The 22465-nt window shown below is 40.2% G+C and overlaps 1 protein-coding gene across 1 annotated transcript in view; it reads left to right on the top strand.

Moving 5' to 3' along the window:
• eprs1 (glutamyl-prolyl-tRNA synthetase 1) overlaps positions 1-22465 on the top strand; it is an 88706-nt gene that overhangs the window by 22013 nt on the left and 44228 nt on the right. The window contains exons 9-12 of the mRNA XM_021584352.3: positions 835-1006; positions 5502-5735; positions 6009-6093; positions 7670-7729. Coding sequence (XP_021440027.3) covers positions 835-1006; positions 5502-5735; positions 6009-6093; positions 7670-7729 — 551 coding nt within the window. The remainder of the gene's footprint in view (positions 1-834; positions 1007-5501; positions 5736-6008; positions 6094-7669; positions 7730-22465) is intronic.

The raw sequence follows: 22465 nt of genomic DNA on the forward strand, positions 1-22465 counted from the left end.
CCACAGGTGCATGTTGATTACTTTTTTATGGTTCATTGAACAAGCATGGGAAACAGTGTTTAAACCCTTTACAATGGAGATCTGTGAAGTTGTTTGGATTTTTACGAATGATCTTTGAAAGACAGGGTTCTGAAATAAGGACGTTTCTTTTTTTGCTCAGTTGATGAGCTCGTCCTTCCCAGTTAAGGTGCCACCAACCTCCTGTGCTTATATAGACTGGTGTGTTTCTAATTCATGTCAAAAACAATTGGATTGGCCACAGGTGTACTCATCAAGTTGTAATGACGATCAAAGGAAATTGGATGCACCTGAGCTCAATTTGGAGTCTCCTAGCAAAGGGGTGTCAATGCTTATATAAATGAGATTTCATTTTCAATAATTTGGCAAAAATGTCTTAACATGTTTTCACTTTGTCATTATGTGTTGAGAATTTGTTTGTAATCCATTTTGAATTCAGGCTGTAACATAATAAAATGTGCAGTAAGTAAAGGGGTAAGAAAGCACTTGTTCCTTTGATTGTAGTTTGCTAGCTTGTCAGTTGAATTAGCAAGCCAAGTACTTGTTTTGAAAGTTGGATCTCATCAGAGGCTTTAAAATTGTACTTACACTTTGATGTTCAAATTAATTAGGTGGTTAGAAAACGTGGTGTTCTAGTGAATTCTGTTTTAATCCAAAAACAGACCATACTTTTTTAAATAATTCACTTTGCTTCAACTTATCTAAGGTCGATTTGGAATTCAGTTGATGATGACTGTGATACTTAAAACCGCTCGCAGTCTTCACTCATCGCCTTTCCTCCTCTTTCTCCCATGCCTTTCTCCACCCCTCCCCCAGCGGTGGAGCTGAACCTAAAGATGTGGGAGGAGATGAAGGCAGGCACGGAGTACGGCCAGACCTGCTGTATGCGGGCCAAGATTGACATGGCCTCTAACAACGGCTGCATGCGCGACCCCACCTTCTACCGCTGCAAGAATGCCCCCCACCCCCGAACTGGCACCACCTACAGGTAGGGGGGACACGGCACACTACGAAAAAATGTAGCAATTTATTAAATTCATCCGCTATTTAAAATGTTTTGATATGTTTTATTTAAGTTTTATATAATCAGGGAGTCATGCTGAGACCATGATTTTGTTTGCAGATGGGCCCTGCATGAATACATCAATAAACAATAATTACACTATACATTTGGAAAGTATTCAGACCCCTCGACTTGTTACATTACAGCCTTATTCTAAAATGGATCAATTAAAAAAATCCTCATCAATCTACACACCATTCCCCATAATGACAGTGAAAACCAGTTTAGACATTTTTGAAGATGTATTAAAAATAACTGAAATACATTATTTACTTAAGTATTCAGACCCTTTGCTATGAGACTTGAAATTGAGCTCAGGTGCATCCTGTTTCCATTGACCATCCTTGAGATGTTTCTACAACTTGATTGGAGCCCACCTGTGGTAAATTCAATTGATTGGACATGATTTGGAAAGGCACACACCTGTCTATACAAGGTCCCACAGTTGACAGTGCATGTCAGAGCAAAAACCAAGCCATGCGGTTTAAGGAATTGTCCGTAGAGCTCCGAGACGGGTTATTTTGAGGCCATCAATTGAATTTAACACAGGTGGACTTCAAGTTGTAGAAACATCTCAAGGATGATCAATGGAAAAAGGATGAGCTTATTTTCGATTCTCATAGCAAAGGGTCTGAATACGTACGGAAATAGGGTATTTCTGTTCTTTATTAAATGTCTAAAAACCTGTTTTCGCCTTGTCATTATTGGGTATTGTGTGTAGATTGAGGCCATTTTTTTATTTAGTCCATTTTAGAATAAGGCTGTAACAGAATGTGGAAAAAGTGAAGGGGTCTGAATACTTTCCGATTGCACTATATATCACCAGTAGTACATTGACGGCTACTTCCTATAATTTCTATTCTATAGTGTTTGTTACTTTGGTTATGGTCATTTTATATTAATTCATTCAATATTTCAGTCTTGGACACATTGTTTGCAGAGTGCACAACCTATGCTACACTTGAACAAGTTTAGGTTTTTTAATTCTATTTACAAGTTCTGTCAATGTTGACTAAGGACGTGCACGCATAGAAGTAGGCCTAAAGGTACATGGCCTGTGTGCAGTTGTAGGCATATAAATGTGCCCATTTGGGGATCTGATTGGCTTAACGCAACACCACTAATGACCTGGAGCTTCTCAATGGAATGTTTTCTTCACCTCAAACAGCACGCAAACAGTTTGTTTTTACGTCCATTGAGAATTACAATAGTTCCTCAACTGGATCATGCTCTGATCATGCTTTATTTGTACTATTTTCTACATTGTAGAATAATAGTGAAGACATCAAAACTATGAAATAACACACAGAATCAAAAAAGTGTTAAACAATTTAAAATATACTTTATATTTCAGATTCTTCAAATAGCCACCCTTTGCCATTCCCTAAAACCAGCGTCATGAGGTGGTCACCTGGAATGCATTTCATTTAACAGGTGTGCCTTGTTAAAAGTTCATTTGTGGAATTTCTTTCCTTAAAGAGTTTAAGCCAATCAGTTGTGTTGTGACAAGGAAGGGGTTGTTTACAGAATACAGCCCTATTTGGTAAAAGACCAAATCCATATTATGAGAAAAACAGCTCAAATAAGCAAAGAGAAACAACAGTCAATCATTACTTTAAGACATGAAGGTCAGTCAATATGGAACATTTCTTGAACTTTGAAAGTTTCTTCAAGTGCAGTAGCACAAACAATCAAGCATTATGATGAAACTGGCTCTCATAAGGAGCGCCACAGGAAAGGAAGTTACCTCGGCTGCGGCGTTTAAGCTCTTTAGAGTTACCAGCCTCAGGAAATTGCAGCCCAAATAAATGCTTCACAGAGTTCAAGGAACAGCCACATCTCAACATCAACTGTTCAGAGAAGACTGTGTGACCGGCCTTCATGGTCAAATTGCTGCAAAGAAACCACCGCTACTAAAGGACACCAATAAGAAGAAGACACTTGCTTGGGCCAAGAAACATGAGCAATGGACATTAGACCATTGGGAATTTGTTATTTGGTCTGATGAGTCCAAATTTTAAATATTTGTCTCCAACTGCCATGTCTTTGTAAGACGCAGAGTAGGCAAATAGATCTCCGCGTGTGTGATTCCCACTGTGACGCATGGAGGAGGTGGTGTGTGGGTGAACGGATGATCTCTGCATGTGATCTCTGCATGTGGCTGCTGCCAACACACTGACTCAACTCCAGCCACTTTAATAATGGAATTGATGCGAAATGATGTAAAATATATCACTAGCCACTTTAAACAATGCTACCTAATATAATGTTTACATACCCTACATTATTCATGTCATATGTATACGTATATACTGTACTCTATATCATCTACTGCATCTTTATGTAATACATGTATCACTAGCCACTTTAACTATGCCACTTTGTTTACATACTCATCTCATATGTATATACTGTACTCAATACCATCTACTGTATCTTACCTATGCCGCTCTGTACCATCACTCATGCATATGTCTTTATGTACATATTCTTTATCCCCTTACACTTGTCTATAAGGTAGTAGTTTTGGAATTGTTAGCTAGATTAGTTGTTGGTTATTACTGCATTGTCGGAACTAGAAGCACAAGCATTTCGATACATTAACATCTGCTAACCATGTGTATGTGACAAATAAAATTTGATTGATTTGATTTGTGTATATCCCACTGTAAAGCATTGAGGAGGAGGTGTGACGGTGAGGGGGTGCTGTGCTGGTGACACGGTCTGTGATTGATTTAGAATTCAAGGCACCCTTAACCAGCATGACTGCCACAGCATTCTGCAGTGATACACCCTCCTGGATGGTTTGCGCTTGCTGAGATTATCCATTGTTTTTCAAAAGGACAATGACCCAAAACACACCTCCAGACTGTGTAAGGGCTATTTGACCAATAAGGAGAGAGTGATGGAGTGCTGCATCAGATGACCTGGCCTCCAAAATCAGCCGACCTCAACCCAAATGAGAAGGTTTGGGATGAGTTGGATCACAGAGTGAAGGAAAAGCAGCCAACAAGTGCTCAGCATATGTGGGAACTTCTTCAAGACGGTTGGAAAAGCGTTCCAGGTGAAGCTGGTTGAGAGAATGCCAAGTGTGTGTGAAGCTGTCAGCAAGGCAAAGGGTGGCTACTTTGAAGAATCTCAAATGTAAAATATATTTTTGATTTAACACTTAAACAAAAAAGTTGTTTCATAGTTTTGTCTTCTCTATTATTCTTCAATGTAGAAAATAGTACAAATTTAAGTAAAACTCTTGAATGAGTGTCCAAACCTTTGACTGGTACTGTAGTTGATTTGATTAAAACACATAGAGGTTGTCTATGTACAGTGTATGGAAAAATACGTTTGCAATTTTCGAGCAATCGATTGGTCGAAAAAACAGACTACTTTCAGTCCACCAAGATTATTTTTTTTTTGTCGGGGACAGCCCTAAACTGAAGATGGATATATCCTATCAGAGCCGTTAAACTTTAATACAGTTAAAGTCACCATTGGCCTCATGGTGAAATCCCTGAGCGGTTTCCTTCCTCTCCGGCAAGTGAGGCTTGCTATAACAAAGGGGTCTTATCAGCTTTTAATTTAAAAAAATTGGTAAATAATTCTAAAACATTATTCCACATAATGTATTGTGTGTAGGCCAGTGACGACAAAATCTCAATTTCATTCGTTGCAAATTCAGGCTGTAATACAACAAAATGTAGAAAATGTCAAGGGCTGTGAATAATTTCTGAAGTCACTGTAGCGAGCTATTAAACGTAGACACAATACCAAAGTCAATATCAGTATATGAAGGAGCTAGTTGGCTTTAAAATCACCTAAACAAACTGCGCCGTCAATTTAGGAGTCCACAATCTCTCCATGTTCAACCTGCAGATCGATGTGCCCTACAGAGTGGTGTCTGACATTTGCGAAGGCACCATGCAATGCACCCTGGACTGCAGTGGCAGACAAATAGGAGAAATGTGGTGGTAGGAATTTCACAAAAATATGATCAATTGCTCATTAGAGAGAAGACAACCTCTATCGTTATGACATTGGCCAATATTGAAATCTGACTTGTCATTTTTATCTAAAAGTTGTATTGCTGTTGACTTCTAGTGTAGTGATAGTGGCTTTATCGCAATACCGGCTGAATTTCTACCTGCTTGAATGACTATAGCTCAGATTAACATGAAATGACCCCGGGAATCAATGGAACATAGCCCAGAGATGCACATATACAATAGAACAATAGCCGATATACCGGGTGTGTAACGTTCGCGTACCAAAAGCACCCTGTTGTTCACATGGTCAGTGCAGCTGGTTACATTTAATAAAATGGGAGTGTATCACTCGCGACTCATGCCCTATTGCATGTCCTGTGTAGCAGCTCACTTAGGCGCGTAACAGGCTTCACACATTTACATTTATATTTACCCCCCAGGGTGTACCCCACGTACGACTTCGCCTGCCCAATCGTGGACAGCATAGAGGGTGTGACCCACGCGCTCCGCACCACGGAGTACCACGACCGCGATGACCAGTTCTACTGGGTGATCGAGGCACTGCGCCTGCGCAAGCCCTACATCTGGGAATATGCCCGGCTCAACCTCAACAACACGGTGCTCTCCAAACGCAAGCTCACATGGTTTGTCGACCAGGGTTACGTCGACGGCTGGTGAGTAAACGTAATACCCTTTCCATACGACAGGGTTATGTTTAGTACGGCTCACCTTAACAACATTTTTGGCAATCCGTAAATTAATCTGTTTTTATTTGACAAGTACAGTTAGTACCATTCTGTTTTTTCCCTGCTAAACACAACACCTGGAGATGATGGTCACTTCCCATTGCACTGATGGAGTAGATTTGTGATACCTGTTAGTAAAATAATCTTAATTCTTCATTGAAGCCCAGATCCAAATCAAATGTTTTTTTTCCCCTGCCTCAGGGATGACCCACGCTTCCCGACTGTCAGAGGTGTCCTGCGCAGAGGAATGACCGTCGAGGGCCTCAAGCAGTTCATTGCTGCCCAGGTGTGTGTGTTTCTACACTACATGACCATACTGGCTTGTCGAACATCTCATTCCAAAATCATGGACAGTAAAAGTGATATCCTATGACGGTGCTACATTGAAAGTGACTGAGGTCCTTTAAGGCCATTCTACTGCCAATGTTTGTCCATGGAGATTGCATGTCTGTGTGCTCGATTTTATATACCTGTCAGCAATGGGTGTGGCTGAAATAGGCGAATCCTCTCATTTGAAGGGGTGTCCATATACTTGTATTTATAGTGTATCAAAAGGAATAAGGTTTTGAAGTGTCTGTCCTTATATCGAGGAGATATAAGAAAGCTCAGGAAATACTTAGGTTTTTCTGGACACATACAGTGCTTTCGGAAAGTGTTCAGACCCCTTGACTTTTTCCACATTGTTACGTTACAGCCTTATTCTAAAATTGATTAAATAATATTTTCTCCCTTTCTGCTCATTATTCCTTGTTAATAAAACAAACGTATGCTTTCATTTTATTGAAATAACTATAATTTACCTCTTAATGACAAAGCGAAAACAGAGTTTTTGAAATGTTTACAAAGTGCGTGTCCGAGCTAAAACAAGCCATGAGGTCGAAGGAATTGTCCATAGAGCTCAGAGACAGGATCATGTCGAGGCACAGATCTGAAGGTCCCCATGAACACAGTGGCCATCATTCTTAAATGGCAGAAGTTTTTAACCTCTTAACTTTCATTAATTTGTGTGGGTTACCTTCAGATGAAGGTAGGGGGTAGTAGAGCAAAACATAGAATGAGTGTCCCCTTTCCACGGTGGGGTCATATTAGTTTGTAACCCAAACGGTTCGGACGTTACAGACAGGAATTTGCACATCGGTGCTCCCAACTTCAGACGAGTCCCATGGGGCTTGTAGTCCAAACCGTTTGCATATAACAGATGTTTTCGTGAGAAGAATTTCCGGGATGTCTCGTGGTCGAGCAAACACCGTTGTAGCTCTGCCACCTTCCACTGTGGATGTGGAAGGACGTATGTGGTGGATTGAGATGCAGCCCATGCAAAAACAACTAGCTTAACTGACAGATTTTGATGGGGATTTTTTTTATTCTGTTACTTCAATAGACCCTTAAGGCCCAGTGTAGTGATATTCCTGTGTTTTATATATATGTCCACACTGTAATTGTGAAAATGATGATAATGCCATTCTAGTGTAAGAGCTGTTTGAAAAGACTACTGGAAATGTCATCCTGTTTTGGCCTGCCTGGTGTCATTAGTTAATAGACCAATAAGAAACAGTTCCAAAGTATTCTGCCAATAACAGCTAGTTTTCAGTTTTCCCCTCCACTCAGACCACTCCCACACAGTCCTAGCAAAATTGTTGCTTGAGAAATTTCTGTCTTATAAGAAGCTATTTTTGTTTATTTTTGAACACTTAAATTGAAAACAATCACATTCAGGTACTTGATTGTTACACTGATTTGATATGAGATAAAAATGGCTGCGTTGGACCTTGTAATAAACTCTTATTGTCATGTTTTTAGACTGTTGAACCTTTTATTTTGTGGTTGATTCCATCTTTGAAACCGTCTGTTCTTTCACCCAGGGTGGATCCAGGTCTGTGGTCAACATGGAATGGGACAAGATCTGGGCCTTTAACAAGAAGGTATGCATGCATGTATACCGATCTTCCCCTTTCTCTACACAATGTTTTGGACTGATCATGATTGAAACCTGCCCCTTTGTAAATCCACTGCATGGGAGAAGCTCTTTTTAGATCAAGTCTAAGAATCCGCAAATGAAAATCATTGGCATGCTGGCATTGCTGGTAGATTTGACAAGACTGGTATTGTAAGTTTTAGGCATATTTATACACTATTAATGGTTTTGGTTGCCTAAATTGGTTGGCTTAGAAACAAATGCACTAAATCCTTAAGGAAGCTTATAACATGCATGCACGCACGCACACACTTTGTTTCTCTGATAGCTCGCCTACTCACAGCTTGCATGGCTGCCTTCTTGTTTTATGCTATTCTTTTCCCGCTTTGCTTTCCCCCTTTTCCTCCCCTCATCCCCTGCGTTCCTCCAGACCTGGAATAACTATAGTTTTAGCTATGCTTTGTGGAAAGTAACAATTTGAATACAGAGCCCCAAAAATGACAACTTTTTAAAACTATTGGAATACAGATCTCAGAAAGTGACTGCTTTTCCATACTATTTGAATACAGATCTGAGAAACACCTACTTTTTACAAATATTTGAATACAGATCTCAGAAACTACTGGATTGGCTGCCTTCAACTAATGGCAGGGTTCTATCTGGAACTGCATGTTGAAGATAGAAATAGAATGAATAGAGCACACCTCACAAATACTATTCCAATCTCTCTGAAATAAATGTATTGTTTAGATTAAATATGACTATCTGAATATTTTGATTACCATTATCCTGAATGTCCATTGCCCTATGTGTACATAATCAAGTTAAACCAATTATATTTTATGCCGATACGTATAAATACATAGTGACACACAACTACTTATATTTTTACTTTTATGATACACAACATGACCTAAAGTATGTGGACACATGCTCGTCGAACATCTCATTCCAAAATCATGGGCATTAATATGGAGTTGGTCCCCCTTTGCTGCAATAACAGCCTCCACTCTTCTAGGAAGGCTTTCCACTAGATGTTGGAACATTGCTGTGGGGACTTGCTACTATTCATCCACGAGCATTCGTAAGGTCAGTCAGTGATGTTGGGGATTAGGCCTGCCTCGCAGTCGGCGTTCCAATTTATCCTAAAGGTGTTTATCCCAAAGAATCGTCGACTGTCATTGTATGCTGTAGCTTTAAGATGTTCCTTCACTGGAACGAAGGGGCCTAGCCCTTCCAGAGTCTAATGGTGGCGAGCTTTACACCACTAAACCCGCCCTTGGCATTCGCATTGTGGTCTTAGGCTTGTGTGTGGAAACCCATTTCATGAAGCTCCTGCTGAACAGTAATTGTGCTGATGTTGCTTCCGGAGGCAGTTTGGAACTCAGTAGTGAGTGTTGCCACCGAGGACAGACAATTTTTACGGACTACGTGCTTCAGCACTCTGCGGTCCTGTTCTGTGAACTTGTGTGGCCCACCACTTCGCAGCTGAGCCACTGTTGTTCCTAGACGTTTCCACTTCATAACCGCACTTACAGTTGACCAGGGCAGAAATGTAATGACTTGACTTGTTGGAAAGGTGGCATCCTATGACGGTGCCACGTTAAAAGTCACTGAGCTCTTCAGTAAAGCTTTCTACTGCCAATGTTTCTCTATGGAGATTGCGTGGTTGTGTGCTCAATTTCATACACCTGTCAGCAGAGGGTGTGGCTGAAATAGCCAATTCCTCTAATTTAAAGGGGGTTCTACCAACTTCTGTTGATATAGTGTAGCTGCGGTGTTCTTGAATCAAACACACACTATATCTTTAAAGGGATAGTGGCGCAAGTGAAAGTCACCCAGTAAAATACTCCTTGAGTAAAGGTGTTTGGTTTTAAATATAGTTAAGTATCAAAAGTACATTTAATTGTTAAAATGTATCAAAGTATAAAGAATTTTACATTTTCCTGTCCTGCTAAACATTCAAAATGTAACGAGTACTTTTGGGTGTCAGGGAAAATGTATGGACTAAAAAGTAAATTTATTTTCATTAGGAATGTAGTGATGTAAAGTTGTCAAAAATGAATAGTAAAAGTGCAGATATCCAAAACAACTACTTATGTACTATTTTAAAATATTTTTTACTTAAGTTGTTTACACCACTCCTCAGAATACAAGCTAACACGATTTTCAACCTACCTTGGCTGTAGTTGATTCAAGTGTTGGAATATTTAGTTTCTTTTCGACACTTAATATCCATATTGTGTGTATATACTGACATGTATTGTGACTGATAGATCCATACACGCACACGTGTTTTGAAATGAATGTAAGTTGTAAAGTATTTAGTCTGTAGGACCCCAGTAAGACTAGCTGTCTCCATTGGCGTCGGTTAACGGGGATCCTAATAAATCACATCAAATTGTTACTGTTGGCAGCATGTTGGCAGTTTTTGTTCATGTCTTATTACAACTGATATTACTTTAAACAATATTTTATTAGCATGTTACATAGTACTTTGGTAATTGTATCTTACTTGCGTAGTTTTTGTAAAGAGGAATAGTGACTTATTCCGCATATATATATATATATATATATATATATATATATATATATATATAACTCAATGTTATGCAATTTCCAAAGTCCTATGTAACAACATTGCTTTTGTAATAATCGCAAAGTTACTCCACATGTATAAGAACTTCATGTCAAGTGTTACTGTATTGCCTTTTGTCTCACTCATTATCAAAATACACACGCACAGTTCAAGTTGGAAGTTTACATACAACTTAGCCAAATACATTTAAACTCAGTTTTTCACAATTCCTGACATTTAATCCTAGTAAAAATTCCCTGTCTTAGACTAGTTAGGATCACTACTTTATTTTAAGAATGTGAAATGTCAGAATAATTGTAGAGAGAATGATATCTTTCAGCTTTTATTTCTTTCATCACATTCCCAATGGTTCAGAAGTTTACATACACTCAATTAGTATTTGGTAGCATTGCCTTTAAATTGTGTAACTTGGGTCAAACGTTTCGGTTAGCCTTCCACAAGCTTCCACAATAAGTTGTTTACATTTTGGCCCATTCCTCCTGACAAAGCTGGTGTAACTGAGTCAGGTTTGTAGGCCTCCTTGCTCGCTCATGCTTTTTTCATTTTCTGTAGGGTGGAGGTCAGGGCTTTGATATGCCACTCCATTACCTTGACTTTGTTGTCCTTAAGCCATTTTGCCACAACTTTGTAAGTATGCTTGGGGTCATTGTCCATTTGGAAGAGCCATTTGCGACCAAGCTTTAACTTCCTGACTGATGCCTTGAGATGTTGCTTCAGTATATCCACATAATTTTCATGCCTCATGATTCCATCTATTTTGAAGTGCACCAGTCCCTCCTGCAGCAAAGCACCCCCACAACATGATGCTGCCACCCACGTGCTTCACGGTTGGGATGATGTTCTTCAGCTTGCAAGCCTCTCCCTTTTCCTCCAAACATAACGATGGTCATTATGGCCAAACAGTTCTATTTTTGTTTCATCAGACCAGAGGACATTTCTCCAAAAGTGCAATCTTTGTCCCCATGTGCTATTGCAAACCGTAGTCTGGCTTTTTTGTGGCTGTTTTGGAGCAGTGGCTTCTTCCTTGCTGAGCGGCCTTTCAGGTTATGTCGATATAGGACTTGTTTTACTGTGGATATAAACACTTTTGTACCTGCTTCCTCCAGCATCTTCTCAAGGTCCTTTGCTGTTGTTCTGGGATTGATATGCACTTTTCGCACCAAAGTACGTTTATCTCTAGGAGACAGAACACATCTCCTTCCTGAGCGGCAGGGTGGTCCCATGGTGTTTATACTTGCGTACTATTGTTTGTACAGATGAACATGGCACCTTCAGGCGTTTGGAAATTGCTCCCAAATATGATCCAGACTTGTGAAGGTCTACAATTTTTTTCCTGAGGTCTAGGCTGATTTCCTTTCATTCTCCCATGATAAGAGGCACTGAGATTGAAGGTAGGCCTTTAAATACATCCACAGGTACACCTCCAATTGACTCAAATTATGTCAATTAGCCTATCAGAAGCTTCTAAAGCCATGACATCATTTTCTTGAATTTTCCAAGCTGTTTAAAGACACAGTCAACTTAGTGTATGTAAACTTCTGACTCACTGGACTTGTAATACAGTGAATTGTAACTTAAATAATCTGTCTGTGAACAATTGTTGGAAAAATGACTTTTGTCATGCATGAATTAATGTCCTAACCGGCAAACAATAGTTTGTTAACAATAAATTTGTGGAGTGGTTGAAAAACAAGTTTTAATGACACCAACCTAAGTGTACAGTCGTGGCCAAAAGTTTTGAGAATGACACAAATATTAATTTTCACAAGTCTGCTGCCTCAGTTTATATGATGGCAGTTTGCATATACTCCAGAATGTTATGAAGCGTGATCAGATGAATTGCAATTAATTGCAAAGTCCCTCTTTGCCATGCAAATTAACTGAATCCCCCAAAAACATTTCCACTGCATTTGAGCCCTGCCACAAAAAGGACCAGCTGACATCATGTCAGTGATTCTCTCGTTGACACAGGTGTGAGTGTTGACGAGGACAAGGCTGGAGATCACTCTGTCATGCTGATTGCGTTCGAATAACAGACTGGAAGCTTCAAAAGGAGGGTGGTGCTTGGAATCATTGTTCTTCCTCTGTCAACCATGGTTACCTTCAAGGAAACACGTGCTGTCGTCTTTGCTTTTCACAAAAAGGGCTTCACAGGCAAGGATATTGCTGCCAGTAAGATTGCACCTAAATCAACCATTTATTGGATCATCAAGAACTTCAAGGAAAGCGGTTCAATTGTTGTGAAGAAGGCTTCCGGGCGCCCAAGAAAGTCCAGAAAGCGCCAGGACCGTCTCCTTAAGTTGATTCAGCTGCGGGATCGGGGCACCACCAGTACAGAGCTTGCTCAGGAATGGCAGCAGGCAGGTGTGAATGCTTCTGCACGCACAGTGAGGCGAAGACATTTGGAGGATGGCCTGGTGTCAGGAAGGGCAGGAAAGAAGCCACTTCTCTCCAGGAAAAACATAATGGACAGACTACTATTCTGCAAAAGGTACAGGGATTGGACTGCTGAGGACTGGGGTAAAGTCATTGTCTCAATCCTCTTTCCGATTGTTTGGAGCATCCGGAGAAGACAAGGTGTGCGCTACCATCAGTCCTATGTCATGCCAACAGTAAAGCATCCTGAAACCATTCATATGTGGGGTTGCTTCTCAGCCAAAGGGGTGGGCTCACTCACAATTTTGCCTAAGAACACAACCATGAATAAAGAACGGTACAAAAACATTCTCCGAGAGCAACTTCTCCCAACCATCCAGGAACAGTTTGGTGACGAACGATGCCTTTTCCAGCCTGATGGAGCACCTTGCCATAAGGCAAAAGTGATAACTAGGTTGCTCGGGGAACAAAACATCGATATTTTGGGTCCATGGCCAGGACACTCCCCAGACCTTATTCCCATTGAGAACGTGTGATCAATCCTCAAGAGGTGGGTGGACAAACAAAAACCCACAAATTCCAAGCATTGATTATGCAAGAATGGGCTGCCAGTAGTCAAGATGTGGCCCAGAAGTTAATTGACAGCATTCCAGGGTTGATTGCAGAGGTCTTGAACAAGAATGGTCAACACTGCAATATTGACTCTTTGCATCAACTTCATGTAATTGTCAATAAAAGCCTTTGACACTTATGAAATGCTTGTAATTATACTTCACTATTCCATAGTAACATCTGACAAAAATATCTATAGACACTGAAGCAGCAAACTTTGTGGAAATGAATATTTGTGTCTTAACTTTTGGCCACGGCTATATGTCAACTTCTGACTTCAAGTGTGTGTGTATTTTACTGGCATACATTCAGTAACTTCAAATATTATTTGGTTTTCTGAGATGTATTCAAAATACGTTCAAATATTGGTTTTCCAGAGACCTCTATTTGAAAATCAAAGGAAATAGTTGCCTTTGAAGTTATAAATAACAGGGTAAAAACTGACGGACAACTATGAGAGCTCATACCAAGTTTATTCACCCGCTGGGTCATCCAGCTGCATAAGTCAAGCATATCCACACAAGCACTAGTATTTATGCTGAGTTTCCTTCTCCTCATCTCTGAGCAGCCAATACATCTCTATTGCTATACAGATATTTAGTGATATCTGTTCTTCATCTAAACCGACCTGCCCAAGTTCCTCATTCCTCCCCAAGTCACGGCTGTCATGTTGACTTGTACCAGACTGTGGCTCTTCTCCTCCCATATGATCCCTCATGGCTAACGATAACATAGTGGGGCAAAAAAGTATTTAGTCAGCCACCAATTGTGCAAGTTCTCCCACTTAAAAATATGAAGGAGGCCTGTAATTTTCATCATAGGTACACTTCAACTATGACAGACAATTAGGGAAAAAAATCCAGAAAATCACATTGTAGGATTTTTTTATGAATTTATTGCAAATTATTGTGGAAAATAAACTTTTGTTATTGACCAAATACTTATCTCAATACTTTGTCATTGCCAACAAAGGGTATATAACAGAGGTCAAACGTTTTCTGTAAGTCTTCACAAGGTTTTCACACACTGTTGCTGGTATTTTGGCCCATTCCTACATGCAGATCTCCTCTAGAGCAGTGATGTTTTGGGGCTGTTGCTGGGCAACACGGACTTTCAACTCCCTCCAAAGATTTTCTATGAGGTCGAGATCTGGAGACTGGCTAGGCCACTCCAGGACCTTGAAATGCTTCTTACGAAGCCACTCCTTCGTTGCCCGGGCGGTGTGTTTGGGATCATTGTCATGCTGAAAGACCCAGCCACGTTTCATCTAAAATGCCCTTGCTGATGGAAGGAGGTTTTCACTCAAAATCTCACGATACATGGCCCCATTCATTCTTTCCTTTACACGGATCAGTCGTCCTGGTCCCTTTGCAGGAAAAACAGCCCCAAAGCATGATGTTTCCACCCCCATGCTTCACAGTAAGTATGGTGTTATTTGGATGCAACTCAGCAGTCTTTGTCCTCCAAACACGACGAGTTGAGTTTTTACCAAAAAGTTATATTTTGGTTTCATCTGACCATATGACATTCTCCCAATCTTCTTCTGGATCATCCAAATGTTCTCTAGCAAACTTCAGACGGGCCTGGACATGTACTGGCTTAAGCAGGGGGACACGTCTGGCACTGCAGGATTTGAGTCCATGGCGGCATAGTGTGTTACTGATGGTAGGCTTTGTTACTTTGGTCCCAGCTTTCTGCAGGTCATTCACTAGGTCCCCCCCGTGTGGTTCTGGGATTTTTGCTCACCGTTCTTGTGATCATTTTGACCCCACGGGGTGAGATCTTGCGTCGAGCCTCAGATCGATGGAGATTATCAGTGGTCTTGTATGTCTTCCATTTCCTAATAATTGCTCCCACAGTTGATTTCTTCAAACCAAGCTGCTTACCTATTGCAGATTCAGTCTTCCCAGCCTGGTGCAGGTCTACAATTTTGTTTCTGGTGTCCTTTGACAGCTCTTTGGTCTTGGCCATAGTGGAGTTTGGAGTGTGACTGTTTGAGTTTGTGGACAGGTGTCTTTTATACTGAAAAACAAGTTCAAACAGGTGCCATTAATACAGGTAACGAGTGGAGGACAGAGGAGCCTCTTAAAGAAGTTACAGGTCTGTGAGAGCCAGAAATCTTGCTTGTTTGTAGGTGACCAAATACTTATTTTCCACCATAATTTGCAAATAAATTCATAAAAAATCCTACAATGTGATTTTCTGGAGAGAAAAAAATTCTAATTTTGTCTGTCAGAGTTGAAGTGTACCTATGATGAAAATTACAGGCCTCATCTTTTTAAGTGGGAGAACTTGCACAATTGGTGGCTGACTAAATACTTTTTTTGCCCCACTGTAACCTGACAGAATTCAACATTCCCCTTTCTCCCTCAGTGACATGAATAAGGATTCATCATATTTTCATGTTTAGAACTCAGAACCCATCATAGTAAATAAACTATATTCAACTACCTCAAGTATTTGAAAAGTTGGTATTTTTCAAATAAACTACACAATACAACATTTTCTGCCAAGGTCTGCATTCTACACATCCTCTCAATTCATGATGTAGTTCTGCATAGCGCTATCAAAGGTTAAATGTTTTCAGAGAAATTAACCTTAATTTTCTTCTTACCTTAAAGGGCAACTCTGCCCTTTAAACATTTACACTATTATGAAGTATCTAGTGATGTCCTAGACAGTTTTAGTGTAATTTTATGATTTCATGTCTGACTGTTTAGTGATGAGCGAAATGACTTCTCTGATGTTTTCAAGTAGGATCCCTGAGATGAATAAATTATGGACTGTCATATTCAGCTATTTACAGTGAATTCGGAAAGTATTCAGGCTCCTTGACTTTTTCCCCATTTTGTTACATTACAGCCTTATCCTAAAATGGATTTAATTGTTTTCCTCATCAATCTACAAACGATACCCTATAATGACGAAGCGAAAACAGGTTTTTAGACATTTTCGCAAATGTGTATATTTCTTTCTTTATTTAACCAGGTAGGCTAGTTGAGAACAAGTTCTCATTTACAACTGCGACCTGGCCACGGTGAAGCAAAGCAGTGCCACCAAAACAACAGACTTAAACATAGGATAAACAAAAGTACAGTCACTAACACAATATAAAAATATATATACAGTGTGTGCAAATGAGGTAAGATTAGGGAGGTAAGGCAATAAATAGGCCGTGGTGGCGAAGTAATTAAACACTGAAGTGCTAATGTGTAGATGATGAATGTGCAAGAAGAGATACTGGGGTGCAAAGAAATTAATAACAATATGGGGATGAGGTAGTTGGATGGGCTATGTACAGGTGTAGTGATCTGTGAGCTGCTCTGACAGCTTGTGCTTAAAGTCAGTGAGGGAGATATGAGTCTCCAGCTTCAGTAATTTTTGTAATTCGTTCCAGTCATTGGCAGCAGAGAACTGGAAGGAAATGCAGCCAAAGTAGGTGTTGGCTTTGGGGATGACCAGTGAAATATAACTGCTGGAGCGCGTGCTACGGGTGGGTGCTGCTATTGTGACCAGAGAGCTGAGATAAGGCGAGACTTAGATGACCTGGAGCCAGTGGGTTTGGCGACGAATATGAAGTGAGGGCCAGCTAACGAGAGCGTACAGGTTGCAGTGGTGGGTAATATATGGGGCTTTGGTGACTAAATGGATGCCACTGTGATGGACTGCATCCAATTTGCTGAGTAGAGTGTTGGAGGCTATTTTGTAAATGACATCGCTGAAGTCAAGGATCGGTAGGATGGTCAGTTTTACGATGGTATGTTTGGCAGCATAAGTGAAGGATGCTTTGTTGTGAAATAGGAAGCTGATTCTAGATTTAATTTTGGAATGGATATGCTTAATGTGAGTCTGGAAGGAGAGTTTACAGTCTAACCAGACACTTAGGTATTTGTAGTTGTCCAGAGTAGTGATGCTGGACAGGCGGGCAGCGATCGGTTGAAGAGCATGCATTTAGTCTTACTTGCATTTAAGAGCAGTTGGAGGCCACGAAAGGAGAGTTGTATGGCATTGAAGCTCATCTGGAGGTTAGTTAACAGTGTCCAAAGAGGGGCCAGGAGTATACAGAATGGTTTCGTCTGCGTCGAGGTGGATCAGAGAATCACCAGCAGCAAGAGCGACATCATTGATGTATACAGAGAAAAGAGTATAAAAAAAAACAACAGGTACCTTCTTTATGTAAGTATTCAGACCCTTTGCTATGAGACTTGAAATACATCCTGTTTCCATTGATCATCCTTCAGATGTTTCTACAACTTGATTGGAGTCCACCTGCGGTAAATTCAATTGATTGGACATGATTTGGGAAGGCGCACACCTGTCTATAGAAGGTCCCACAGTTGACAGTGCAAGTTAGAGCAAAAACTAAGCCATGAGGTCAAAGGAATTGTCCATAGAGCTCCGAGACAGGATTCTGTCAAGGCACAGATCTGGGGAAGGGTACCGAAATATTTCTGCCGCATTGAAGGTCCCCAGCAACACAGTGGCCTCCATTCTTAAGTGGATGATGCTAGGAACCACCAAGACTTTTCCTAGAGCTGTCCACCTGGCCAAACTGAGCAACAGGTGAAGGGCCTAGGTCAGGCAGCTCCAGAGTTCCTCTGTGGAGATGGATGTCATTCTGGGAAGGTTATTCTGTCACTGCAGCACTCCACCGGTCAGGCCTTTATAGTAGAGTGGCCAGACTGAAGCCACTCCTCAGTAAAAAGGCACGACAGCCCACTTGGAGTTTGCCGGAAGGCACCTAAAGGACTCTCAGACCATAAGAAACAAGATCTTCTTGTCTGATTAAACCAAGATTAAACTCTTTGGCCTGAATGCCAAGTGTCACATCTGGAGAATCCTCGCACAAATTTCACCAAATTTGTGCGAGACCTGGAGAGTCCTGCAAGCCACAGTGTCTTGCAACCACTGTGAAATTTGGTGGAGAATCGGTGATGATCTGGGCGTTCTTCAGCAAGGCTAGAATTCGTCAGTTGTCTTTGTGAAGGACGCATGAATCAAGCCACGTACAAGATTGTCCTGGAAGAAAACCTGCTTCCTTCTGGTCTGACAATGTTCCCCAACTCTGAGTATTGGTTTTTCCAGCAGGACAATGCTCCATGCCACACAGCCAGGGCAATCAAGGTGTGGATGGAGGACCACCAGTTCAAGACCCTGTTATGGCCAGACCTGAACCCCATTGAAAACCTCTGGAATGTGATCAAGAGGAAGATGGATGGTCACAAGCCATCAAACAATGCCGAGCTGCTTGAGTCTTTGCGCCAGGCGTGGCATAAAGTCACCCAACATCAGTGTGAATGACTGGGGGAGAGCATGCCAAGACCCATGAAACCTTTAATTAATTAATTGAATTTAATTCATGGAAAATCAGGGTTATTCCACCAAATATTGATTTATGAACATTTCCTAAGTTAACACAAGTATTGTGTTTAAAAATGAATATTAACCTATTTACTTTGCGTTATTCAAGGTCTGACAACTGCATTTTTTTGTTTTGTTATTTATTTCTGCAAATAAATGCTCTAAATAGCAATGTTTTTATTTGGGAGAAATGTTGTCAGTATATAAATAAAATAATTTTAATTTTACCCAAACACACACATACCTATAAATAGTAAAACCAAAGAAACTGATAATTTTGCAGTGGTCTCTTAATTTTTTCCAGAGCTGTATACCCACAGTAAAACAAGTCCTATATCGACATAACCTGTAAGGCCGCTCAGCAAGGAAGAAGCCACTGCTCCAAAACGTCCGTAAAAAAGCCAGACTACGGTTTCAACTGCACACGGGGACAAAGATCGTACTTTTTGGAGAAATGTCCTCTGGTCTCATTAAACAAAAATAGAACTGTTTGGCCATAATGACCGTGGAGGAAAAAGGGGGAGGCCAGCAAACCGAAGAACACCATCCCAACCGTGAAGCATGGGGGTGGCAGCATCATGTTGTGGGGGTGCTTTGCTGCAGGAGGGACTGGTGCTCTTCACAAAATAGATGGCTTCATGAGGAAGGAAAATAATGTGGATATTTTGAAGCAACATCTCAAGACATCAGTCAGGAAGTTAAAGCTTGGTCACAAATGGGTCTTCCAAATGGACAATGACCCCAAGCATACTTCCAAAGTTGTGGCAAAATGGCTTAAGGATAGCAAAGTCAAGGTATTGGAGTGGTCATCACAAAGCCCTGACCTCAATCCCATAGAATTTTTGGGGGCAGAACTGAAAAAGTGTGTGCGAGCAAGGAGGCCTACAAACTGGACTCACTTACACCAGCTATGTCAGGAGGAATGGGCCAAAATTCACCCAACTTATTGTGGGAAGCTTGTGGAAGGCTACACAATTTCCATGCAATGCTACCAAATACTATTTGAGTGTATGTAAACTTCTGACCCACTGGGGAATGTGATTAAATAAATAAATCATTCTCTCTACTATTATTCTGACATTTCACATTCTTAATATAAAGTGTAGATCCTAACTGACCTAAGACGGGGAATTTTTACTAGCATTAAATGTTAGGAATTGTGAAAAACTGAGTTTAAATGTATTTGGCTAAGGTGTATGTACATTTACGACTTCAACTGTATGTATGTCATAGCTAGGGAAAACATTTGTTTCTCCTTTAAGCTTGTGGTATCTGCGATGAGGAGAGGGTGTGTGGTGGGGAGGATGGATTGACATACATGTACCCCTATCCCATCCTGCCTGAACTTTTTCTTGCCCTCGCTGAACCTCTTCTCTCTCGCACTTCCTCATGTATTTGACATTGAACTGCATCTCACTCTTTCTGTTTCCAAGCTGCCAATTAGCTGTATCAAGGTACTCTTCTTACTCCTCCACTCCCTCGCTTCCTCCCTCCACCCCTTCATCTATGTGCTTTCTAGTGCTGCACAGTGTACCAGAACTAATGTACTTTTTCGATGTCAGAACATAAAAAAACGGTTTGGTACTAGAATTGGTTTCTTTCGGTACTTTTATGAAATGTGTCATGTTGTATACTGATTGAGTCAGCGCAGCTGATATCCCCCTGTAGCACGAGCGCACCGTGTATATCTCTTGTCTGTTCCACTTACTCATTGCTAGTGCTTGCTCTCTAACCTGTCCTGACAAGGAACCACTGCACTGGGATTCTGGGCTGTGTCATGTTAGCTCCACACTCGTTCTGCCTAGAAGTTAACACACTTGAGTAATGCACCTCGGCATGTAGAACTGTTATTTACTGTTCGCCAAACAATGTCCATAAAGCTAGAACACTATATTTTCAATGCAAGAAGATACAGCTTTGGGGGCTAACTGTCCTTGATAGCTTACAGCTAATGCTAAAATCAGTTCACTACCCTAGTACTTTGATTGTGACCATAACGTAGAATATGCTGATTTTCATCTTTATTCACTTAGTCCCAATGAAAACTAACCCTGCCTCACATCTCCTTCACCGAACCAACTGACTCTGTGCAAAGCTTATGAATGACATCATTACTGGGTTTGACAGTGTGTTCCCTTTTTTGTTTAACCAAATTTGTATATATTTTTACATTTTTTTGTTGATGGGTGGGGGTTTCAAGTACGCTACACAAACTCAAACATTCTCAAAAGCAATTTGCATTGTCCTGTTGGCTGCCACTCAAAAATGAAAAATTATTTAAAGTACGTAGATATAAAGTATTGATCATTATGATCATATTACCGAATAAAAAAAAATAAAAAAAATAAGTCTACAGTGCCTGTATAAGTATACAGAAAGTGTTCGCAGTCCTTTTGAAAATTTCCACAGTTTGTTGAATTTAAAATGGATTCAAGTGAGATTTTGTCACTTGCCTACACACAATACCCCTCAATGTCCAAGTGGAATAATGTTTTAAGAAATATTTATAAATTCAATCAAATGAAAAGTTTAAATGTCTTGAGTCAAAGTATTCAATCCTTTGTTATGGCAAGCCTAAAAATGTGCTTAAGTTGCATGGACTCAAAATAGTGTTTAACTCTGTCCCCCACACGTACAATTATCTGTAAGGTCCCTCTGTCAAGCAGTGAATTTAAAACCGATTCAACCCCAAAGACCAGGGAAGTTTTCCAATGCCTCACAAAGAAAGGCACCTATTGCTAGATGGGTAAAACAAGCTGACGTTGAATATCCCTTCGAGCATGGTTAAGTTATTAATTATACTTTGGATGGTGTATCAATACACCCAGTCACTACAAAGAAGGCGTTAGACTTATTCTAAAATGTATTAAATAGTTTTTTCCCATCAATCTACACACACAACCCCATAAAGACAAAGCAAAAACAGGGTTTTAGAAATGTTTGCAAATGTATTAAAAATAAAAACGGATTACATTTACATAAGTATTCAGACTCTTTACTCAGTACTTTGTTGAAGCACCTTTTGCAGTGATTCCAGCCTCAAGTCGTCTTGGATTTGAACCAATATACTCATTCCAGGGTTTTTCTTAATTTTGTACTCTTTTTCTTTTCTAATAGTGAAGACATCAAAACTAATAAAATGTTTTTTTTCCGGATTGAATGACCTTCATGTCTTTTCTCTTTGCTTATTTGAGCTGTTAGTGCCATAATATGGATTTGGTCTTTTACTAAATAGGGCTATATTCTGTATACAACCCCTACCTTGTCACAACACAACTGATTGGCTCAAACGCATTAAGAAGGAAATTCCACAAATTAACTTTTAACAAGGCACACCTGTTAATTGAAATGCATTACAGGTGAAGGTGGTTGAGAGAATGCCAAGAGTGTGAAAAGCTATCAAGGCAAAGGGTGGCTGGTTTGAAGAATCTCAAATACAAAATATATTTTGATTTGTTTCACTTTTGGTTACTACATGAATTCCATACTCTGTTATTTCATAGTTTTGATGTCTTCACTATTCTACAATGTAGAAAATAGTAAAAATTAAGAAAAACCCTTGAATGAAATTATATATATTTTCCTTTTTTAATAATATAAACTCAGCAAAGAAATGTACTTCCTCACTGTCAACTGCATTTATTTTCAGCAAACATCAGAAAATATTTGTATGAACATAAGATTCAACAAATGAGACACAAACTGAGCAATTCCACAGACATGTGACTAACAGAAATGGAATAATGAGTCCCTGAACCAGGGGTGGGGTCAAAATCAAAAGTCAGTCAGTATCTG

This window comes from Oncorhynchus mykiss, chromosome 25, assembly GCF_057628025.1.
Source record: "Oncorhynchus mykiss isolate SJ-2025 chromosome 25, ASM5762802v1, whole genome shotgun sequence".
NCBI classification, from domain to species: Eukaryota; Metazoa; Chordata; class Actinopteri; order Salmoniformes; family Salmonidae; genus Oncorhynchus; species Oncorhynchus mykiss.